The 10,719-nt window shown below is 31.5% G+C and overlaps 1 protein-coding gene across 1 annotated transcript; it reads left to right on the forward strand.

The window, feature by feature from the left end:
* Nucleotides 1–8,628: 8,628 nt before the first annotated feature.
* Nucleotides 8,629–10,281, forward strand: LOC136273306 (tubulin-specific chaperone E-like). Its single transcript, XM_066077729.1, has one exon. The coding sequence runs from the start codon at nucleotides 9,097–9,099 to the stop codon at nucleotides 10,216–10,218; it is 1,122 nt and encodes a 373-aa protein (XP_065933801.1). The 5' UTR covers nucleotides 8,629–9,096; the 3' UTR covers nucleotides 10,219–10,281.
* The last annotated feature ends 438 nt before the right edge of the window (nucleotides 10,282–10,719 follow it).

Consider the following 10,719-nt stretch of genomic DNA (forward strand, 5'->3'; position numbering starts at 1 on the left):
AGTAACGAACTATGCCAAATTTTAGCAGAGTAAGGTAACTACATGTAGCTCACTGCAACTAAAATACCTGTCTAAATCAAGATAAAATGCATATATCTTAATCATTAAAAAAATATTACTTATAAATATATACATGTATCAACCAAAACACAATAAAACCCGTAACAAGTTGAAAAGATATATATAAAACAATTCTAAAATCTTATGGTATACAATAGCGCTGGTCGTTAGAATTTTTTTTGACGAAAAAAACATCTTAAATGAAATTTTTTTAACTTCCAGTGTGAAAAAATGAGCAGTTTTGAAAAAAAAATACATGTAGTATATGAATTTATCTTGACAGCCGCTGAAAATGTTTTTATTTTCATCAAGTGCTTAAATGAATTTATCTCCCTTATATTGCTGAAATTGTGTACTGCCAATGGTAAATAATGGTAACTAATGGTAACAAGTCCGACACGTGGTACTATATTATAGTTTAAAGCCATTGATTTATTTATGCAGTTAAATATTTTTTTTCAGAGAAAATGTATAAAGCACAGACATTTCTGTAAAGATTGACTCTTTTCATTTCTTGATTTACCTGACAGAGCAGGATTTTGAAAAATAGAAGAACTAGATGTCCATTCAAATTTGAGATATCACTTTTTATACCATAAAATATAATTTCGCAAAGAAAACTTCCTAATATATTTTAACTTAAAATTTGAATTTTTCTTATTTCTTTAATCAAAGCTCTTCGTCTCTAAGAGATTAAATATGACTAGGACCACCATCTCTCCTATCTATAAAACAGACCGAGCTTACTAACAGCGGAATATAGTTAAAAGGTAAATGTTACGAGAGTTTGATGGTCGTGGCCAATTTTAGACTGTATTGAACCCTTTAGAAAAAAAACTCTGTATGAAAATATATGAAAAAAATATTGAATTTAAAAGGAAAAATCAATGGACCTCTTCTTAACTAAACAATAGTTAATAGCTAAACATATCATTTCTTTTAGGCAGATCTAATGGTTAAATGGTTGACCATCCAGCCTCCTCAAGACTGCAACAATAGAATAATGACCTCACAGCAATGTATTGATATAAGATATTGAATTGAATATAAATATATATATATATATATATATATATATATATATATATATATATATATATATATATATATATATATATATATATACACACACACACACACACATATATATATATATATATATATATATATATATATATATATATATATATATATATATATATATATATATATATATATATATATATATATATATATATATATATATATAATCAAATGAACGTCAAGATATAGCTAGAATCTTCATATATATATACACACACACACACACACACACACACACACACACACACACACACACACACACACACGAAAATTCATTGGAAATAATAAAAGAATTATGCTTTAGAAACATCCAGTATAATGAAGGATACATGCAAATGTATTATAGCGTTGAATCATGATTTTTTGAAGTATACACTCTCATAACTGCAGCGGTGTGTGCATACAAATTGAGTAACGCGCGTTAGCGCGTTATGAAAATTTGTATGCACACACCGCTGCAGTTATGAGAGTGTATACTTCAAAAAATCATGATTTAATGCTTATATTTACATTTTTTAACTTCTTGCCTTGTCTGCAAATGTGATTCATACCTTAAAATTCTTATCTTATCCTAAGGGTAAGTTAATATTAATGGAAGAGCCATAGTAACAGCCACAAGCGTGAACTTTGATTTTCACTTGTGACGTTGCAGTTTACAGCGTTCAACGTTTGTGACGTCATAATAAAACTCGTCAATTTGACCTTTGACTACTTGTTGCATTTACAGGCATTTGAAGATCACAGACTTTAATGGAAAAACACAGTAGAATGTAAATATATTGCATTATTTCATCTTTTTGTTAGCTTTTTAAAAAAAAATATCTTTTTTTTCTTGCGCGATACAAATTTTAAATTACGAAAATTATATAAAGAAAAAACGCTTTCTTCATTCATATCAAATGTTGGTTGATAATTGATAACTGTTGTTGCACGATGTTAAACGCAAAACATGAAAACAATATCACAAAATAACTAAGAGTGTCAACTCCTGCCGAATTACGTCCGTTCTCTGTTTTATCCAGGCTTTTTACGGGGAACCCCTGCTGATATCCATAGGCCTACGACTACTAAGTTCTACAAGAAAACCTTATCATGACCACCAAAGGAAAGGCCACAATTTTAACAACGTAAATCCATTTCATGTACAGTATAATGAAAAGGAAATTACATATAGAAGCAGTTTGAATAAAATGTCAAGAAAATGTTAATAAATTCATATTTCTGATTTTTGCAAAATTCTGATTGAGAGCAAAACACACGAGAAGTACCTTTTCAGAATATGCGTTGTAATGCTTTGGTGTCCATGGCAAAAGATTAGCTTATTTTGAATGTGAAACGCAGAGAGAAATTAAATACAGTCGTTTTGCATAAAAGAAAATTTAAATTTTACTATTGCTGCATAATACATACATGTATATACAAGTTATAAACCCCATAATCACAATTATTCGTTTTTGCTAATTTGCGTATAAAATAAAAAAAAGAAATGTTTTCTTTTCTGTCTTATGGGTAGAATGGGAGCTAGCATTGCAGACAAGACACCTATAAGCCGCATTAATGAATGCCATATTAGCATGTTTAAGGTGTGGAGGTAGTTCTGAGGGGAAATTCTGGTTGATAAACAGTAGAGAATACAAATGTTTGCAATTGACAGCGCACAAAAACTTGCTCAAATTTTTATATCTATACTTTTTATGATCTACAATACGGAAAAAGATTATCGAGACAAGTTGTCCGTCATTCAGAATTATATCTATGTATAATCCTTCAAAAATCTTCTGAGATGAACTGATTTTATTTAAGAAATGAAAAAGAGGTAGAATTCGTTTAGAAGGTCCTCTTCAAGTAGATAAAAATGTTAAAAAGAAGGAAAACCCCCGATATTCACGAGACATTCAGGCAAAAGCCAGGGGTTTTTACTTTTATAAATTGTTGTATCATAGATCCTGTACGTCGTGTTAATCAGAGCTTTATTAAATAATGTAGTATAATAGATCATGTATAGAAAAAATTACCCTGCATATTCTTAGGTTAATCATTGAGCCCCTTTGTAACAGGATGATTTTACAGTCATATCACATTTTGAGCATAGCAGCTCTCGAGAAGATATTAAACAATTGTTTATATATAAATATAAACCTACATCAAACTTTGAACCCCCTGTGAGGCCCAAGAATTGTCCAGGGACCAGAGTCTAAACAATTTTAAAGAATCAACAATATATCAAAATGTGTGTATATAAAAGAAACTAATATATGATAACGTTTGAATTTTTGTGAATAATTTAAATATTTTCCTTTGAAAAATGGGACCCCCTCTATGTGGCCCAACTGTACTCCTGAAGATAACGATTTTGACAAACTTTAAAGCTGCTTGGTCCGATTTTATATCAAATTTTATGCACGCTTTTAAACGATGGTTATGCTTAGTATATGTATAATAATAGACATTGCAGTAGTTTTACCCGTCAATTATGCCAAATTTCAATGAAGAAAAATACGTACAAAATTCGCTAACAAAACAAACGACATTAAAAGGTACCGTGTTATTTCGCCTCTTGTTAAATTTCACCCCTGAGTAGGAGACGGGTATGGTTGTATTACGACTTTGACATCGCTTTAAATAAAGGTCGAAATGATCAAACAAATTACAAATAAACATGTGTACGTTTTGTTCGCTAATATTTCCAAAGTCTGCTTTCTTTGCAATCGATGCATAGCATGCGGGTTGAATAACCCTAATCATTCGGGGGACGAAACCAAGCGGTTTCCTTTTCTAAACATTCCCGTGATGCATTTTGGTTTGTTTTTTCGTTTGCCCAAAGAAAAATTATTTTTATTTACTTTGAATAGTTCTAACTTTGAAAGGAGACTGATTCTGCTGGTGTAAATAGGAGAAAGTCCATAACTTTCTAAGATAAATGATTTGTATGGAAAAAATTTTGATACTGTAATTACAAAAATATCGGACCAAGCAGCTTTAATCAACACTATCTGAACTCACTAAAGTTATAGCTTTTTTAGGCAAGTTATGTTTTCGAAGATGATTTTTAAAATATTTTCCCTATGTTTAAAAATTGACCCTCCATTGTTGCCCCAGCCTACCCTCAGGGATCATGAAAGTTGATGCTTTCTCATAAGTTACAGCTTTTCTGGCCGATAGGTTTCTGAGAGAATTTTTTTTAAAGATTTTACCATTATATATTCCGATGCACAAATTTGACCCCTCCCCCATTTTGGTCCCACCCTATTCCCGAGGGATCATAATTTGAATGAACTCGAATTTACTCTACCCGATGATGCTTTCACACAAGTTAAGCTTTTCTGGCCAATCGGTTTCTGAGAAGAAATTTTTAAAAGATGTAATCTATATATTAATATGTAAAATTTGACCCCTATTGTGACCTAACCTTATCCCTTGGGTCATGATTTTCACAACTTTGAGTCTATGCTACCTGAGGATGTTTTCACATAAGTTTCAGCTTTCCTGGTTAATTTTTTTTTCGGAGAAAATTTCTCATAATATTTCAACAATTCCTAATTACCTCCCCATAAAAAGGATGTTGTTCTTATTCTTTACAAATTTGAATCCCCTTTGCCTAAGATATCGTTGTACTGGAGATGTTGAAAATGTGAAAAATTTACGGACAGACGGACGACAGACAAAGTGATATCAGAAAAGCTCCCTTTAGCTTTCAGCTCAGGTGAACTAATAAAAACATTGTCCTTTATTGAAAATGACGCAAACTTTTAGAAACATCCTTAACTACATCAAAATAAGCTGGAATATCCACAAACAGTTGACAAGAAAAATGAGACATAATAGTTTAAAAGAAATGGGTCTCCCAGCCACAATAATGATTAACTAGTATATATACCAAAAAAAAAAAACCCACCAAAAAAACAATTGAATTATAATGGAAACAAAAGTGGTATATGGAAAAGGCCATCAACCTTAAAAATTATGAATGGTTGAACATTATTTTATTAAAGTTTTATTAATTATAATTTATTAATGCCTCTGTTAAACTACAGAAATCTATTGTACCTAAGATGGCTCCCATGTAAACAATTTCGAAACACCATGAGTACATAACCAAACCCCGAGACAAAGGAATTTACATTCACATGATATCATACGTGTTCACATATTAGGGGGGAATTAATGAATGAAATTCCCGGCAACAAAGATTTACACAGGATAAATGACAGAACATGAAACTATGTCATAAAAACAATTGATGACACCTTTTAAGCTCCTTTAAAATTCCAAAATGTCAGCTTAAAATAACATAATCTAATTTACGCTACTACCGTCAAATGAAAAAATCCAGACATTTGTTGATTAAAATTACAAGGAAAACAAATGTCGGAATATATCCAAATGTTTCCGACAAATACGATACCAACAAATAAATCAAAAGACAAGTTACGTTGTTTTTATAAAAGACAAAACAAAAACAAGCTTCCTGTGATTAGACAGCGTGGGTCGCTTTGTCTGGATACCATTTATATCGCTAAATCAAAGAAGAAGAAGACATTTTAACCATTTTACATATCGCTACAACATTTTTTAACACAAGTCACACAACTACATTGGAGACAGTATCCTAATATGAGCTCGAGGCTGTATAACAAGGAAATTTCAATGGCTACATAAAATTGATATAACGATTGTTTTATTTTAGCCCACAACAAATTCTATTGTAATATGCAGGCTTTTATTTTATTCTATGGAAGTATATATGTACTAAATAATTCATGCAAAGATAGACATGAACAACAAGGGTTAAATTCATGCAAAAGTAATGTCACTAATGCATAAAATATCATAAAAATGCGTTAGGCTGCAATTTATAGATTAAAATGTCTTTTTTTAAACGCAGATCTAAAATTTTCACTGCATAGTATTCATTACTTTAAATATATCACATTGTACAAGGCGCGATTCAAGGGTAATTGCCACGCTCTAGTGACATTATTTATGGATTATGACAGTTATTTTGGCTTTTATAAAAAAATCCACTGCAAAGAAATTGCAGTGATGCTCTAATTAATCTTAATACGTTTTTTTTCAAGTGAATTACTCTTTTATGTATTTTAGAGTAGTCTATTTGATATTTAATTTTAGACTCTACAAAACGTAGCAAGCTAAACACCGTAAACGCTTTCGTATTCCACCAGTACTTTTGTCCTCAGGCCTTCTACTTTACTACGTAATGTATAAGAGAGATAAATTAATATTTTTTGTACTTTACAGTGCCAACGAAATAGTTTTATTGATCTTATGAATGGTCAGCTATGTTTTTGTTGTACATATTGTTGTAAATATTGTAAACTTGTATGTTGATTCCATATTCCCATTTCATCTTTTAAAAATGGTGAACTAAAGTTTAAGTTCTTATTCTTTGGATTAAAATAATGTTCTATTTCTGATATATGTATTGTTTACAATGTTTAAAAACAGTCTTAATTTTCACTCCCTGTCCTAAAGCATTGAGATTGTACAATTAGCTTATTCTAATTTGATGTTTAACTGGTCTTAAGCTGTTTTCTAAAATTTACTCACAGTGTGAGTCTCTTTCAGGCTGTAAGACTGTCATGGTTGGTTATTTATTTTACACTACGAGTCTGCACAATGCTATGGAATTAAAATATCATGAGCTATAAATTTGCATCATGATATTTCCCATTTCTAACCTACGAATATGCAATATTGATATGGTCATAAATAATTCAATAGTTCATTATACCACTGCTAGACCTGACAAGGCCGTCAGAGTATGACTGAAGGTTGTAACTAGATTAAATTTTAATTTTTGATCATGTTGACATAAGTATGGTGTTCTGATGGGACCACTTAGGGCGAGGATGCGAGAGTGCGAAGATGCGAAGGCGAAGGAGCGATAAAAGTATCGCATCTTCGCCTTCGTAACTTCGCCTTCGCCGTCGCATCTTCGCCGTCGCATCTTCGCACTTTCGCTTCTTCGCCTTCGCAACTTCGCGCTTTCGCCTTCGCATCTTCGCACTCTCGCATCTTAGCCCTGAAGGCGAAAGTGCGAAGGTCGAAGTGGCCCCATCGAAACACCATACATAAGAGCACAAATATTAAAATCCTAAAATAGGTGTATACGAGTATGTATAATGTAACACTTTTTATAAATCTTAATAAACTTTGGAACAATTGACATTTTATGAATTGTTTGGACTTGTTCAGTGAATGCTTTTACTTTCCTAGTCATATATCTGAATAAAAGAATTGACAGTAAACTTCTATGGATTGATTTTTTTTTCAAATAATTTATATGTGTGATGCATAAAAATCTCTGAAATGAACATCGTGTAACCTTTTATTTCTCAGGATTGATAGTAAAAGATGTAAAGGTTGCTTCTTACCATGTTTTCATTAATAACTTTGCAAAGTGTAATAATGCATAAAAATATTATAACAAATTGATAGAAAACTGTGAAACGAACTAAGTAAAGCTTTTAAAAAAGAGAAAGAACCTCATACTATATCATCCAATCAAGTTTGATTTACCTTTGAATTTTCCTTGCACAGGTGTGTCATGATAAATGTCCCGACAATGGCTTAAAAACCACAAAGCTCAACAAAAGTACACAACGTTCCCTTTATGTTGTAAACAAATAAATATTGGTTACACACAGAAAAACACAATCAATTCAAGTGAAGATCGCCAAAGTCAAGAATTTTGTTTCTTTCTGGAATAATCTGGACTGATTCCGCAAAAATAAAGAAACTATTACACTAACAACTCCCAATAATAGAAAAGTCCTTGCAAGAAATAAAAACTTATTTTGACATAATTTATTAAATATTTTGAATGCACCTTAATCAGAAAAATTCTCAAATGACCTATTTTATTTTGACATATGGGATTATGCTAAAGAGTATGCATGTTTAAACAATTTATATTTTCATATTAGGAAAATACGACAAAAATAACAAACGCTTTCAAAAATAGTTTTTATCACCGGTACTAAATTTAAAGTAATTTTGAAATACTTCAACATTTGTTCAAAAGTAGAAACTTTTTAAGTTTATATATCGCGTAGATGATAGGTGGGCCTACCAAGTAATGAAAATTCCTTCAAAATAGTTTGTTTGTAATTGGTGTTGGTGATGTAAAATTTTCCAAAAAAGAGGATAAAATTCATTATAATAATTTATGAACGGATATTGTCCAAATTAACTACGATATCCGTTTTATGGGACATTTTCTATGAAGTTACTAGTACTTAGCAAGAATATAGATACTACCAGCAACCGCTGTGGTGTTAAATTGACCGATTAGAGATTGCTTGAATACGTGTATAAAATCTTCATAAAGGTGTTGTCAACATATGATACAATTAAAAAAAAATTGTACATATACAGTGAAAAGGTTTATGTTTTGATATAGTTTCCTTGAATATAATATATAAGAATATGAAAGACATTTTATTGTAATATTTTTTAAACATGTAAATGTACTTAAGATTCTTGTTGCCATTTAAACTATTCGATAGAAACATCTAAAGCTAAAAAATGATGGATGAATTTTAGACGACTGGATTGGAAATAGTTTGGATTCTAAAGTGACAATGATACAGATAAGAATGTGTGATATTTGACACCCTTTTGATGAATCTGTTCATTTTTCATTAAAATACCGCAATCTTTCAAATCCAGAAGATATGGAGCTAAGCAGCGATGCAATAAAAAGCGCACATACTTTACTGCAGGTAAGATAATGTATTCACATGGACGAATAGACACATAATTCATATTCAATTATACTTTACTGAGTTCCAAAATGTCAGAAAGTTAAACCATGATTTCTGTGAGAGGGTTGAACTTTGAAAAATGATTGGCCTTCATAATACATATAATTAAAGTTATGAAGGGATATAAACAGCCACCAATGCTGATATTTTCCATACATTTTTCAAAATGAGAATTATTACTTTCGTTTTGTTGGTAGGTTTCTCGGTGATGAACCTCAGTAAAGGGTCGGTATTGGACAACCCTTATCACAGATACTGCCGCACAAATCTGCATGGGGACCAAGACTGCATGCTTACTGTAGCTTACTGGTTCAACTTTGTCGATTTTCGTCATTGGTTAGATAAGCTTTTGGACCCTGTTGGCGATGTTTCACTGAACATTCATTGTTTCAACGGGGCTTACATCTACTTGCCTTTCCCATATCGCGCCAGGCACCTAAAAAAGCTTAAGGTAAACAACTGCTTGATCAGAAATTACCTCTCAGAATGGAAAACCCAAAAGAACTACCCAGATTCTCTTAAGGACCTGGAGATCGTAAACAGCGAAATTGAAGTCGATCTTCCAACAATGGAAGATGTTGTCTCAAATTTAGTCACGAAGGAGACAGACTGCGGACAAGAAACACTGGAAACACTTGTTATGAGAAACGTGACGTTTAAACCTGTATCTATAAAGCCGCAAACTGAACAGCAGACCAAATCTCTTCTAAATTCCTTTCAAACTTTCCTAGAAAAAATGAAATCTGTTGAATACATGTGCAATTATAAACAACTTCACTTGTTGGAGCGTTCCGGTGTAGAAACTCTGAATAAAAATTTTATGGATGCACAGACAGAAAGAGCATATTACCCTAGGCTGAGGACTTTTATATTGAACTCAAACAACATTGTTAATTTTCCAGTGCAGTTTTCAAATTGGCGGGAATACTTTCCTACTCTACGAGAGATCGATTTATCAAACAACTCAGTAGAAAATTTTACATTTAACATTCCGATAGAAAAGACCATGAACTTTGTGCCTTTATTGATAAACCTAAAGAATAATAAAATTCGAAGTGTGCCATTGAATATAGATAAGTATTTGTCTTTGTCGCCTATCATCTTAGATCTTCGAGAAAATCCAATCGAATGCGACTGCAACGCAGGGAGACTCGGTAATTATCTTCGTGCAGTTCGACGTCGCTTTCCTTTGTATAAGCAGCTGACGGAGTTTGTATGTAGTTCTCCAACCCAAGTGAAGGACGTAAAACTTATTTATATTAACTATGAAAAATGTTCACAAGGGTAGATTTGTGTGTTTTTAAATTGTATATATTGAAAATGTGTTGTATATTATATTCCAAATGTTACTTATTTTCACTTAAATTATTATTGCATTAAATTATTTTCTATACACTGAACAACTGTTTGCTTTTTATATTTGTTTATCATTGTGATTTAAATTAGGATGCTATTTAAAAATGTAGAAACACTCCAACACTCACATTACAAACGGAAAGTATCAGAAAGTTACCACGTTTAGAGAGGTGCTTGTTTTTACGTGATTGCATAAATGAAGTACTTTGAAATTTCATTTTAGTGAAAACACATCAGTGGGGTTAGAAAGTACATGTGCAAGTTTGAGAGATAAGAAAATGGTGAACAAAACTCTTCAATCACTATTAAAGTCATTAATAAACTACGCATAAAAAATGAATTGGTTGTGATATCGGGATACCAATCCACTCGTATATTAATAATCAAAAGACATTAACTCCATCTAAAGCCGTACAACGTTTAACAACGCTGT

Source organism: Magallana gigas, chromosome 3, assembly GCF_963853765.1.
Source record: "Magallana gigas chromosome 3, xbMagGiga1.1, whole genome shotgun sequence".
Lineage (NCBI taxonomy): Eukaryota > Metazoa > Mollusca > Bivalvia > Ostreida > Ostreidae > Magallana > Magallana gigas.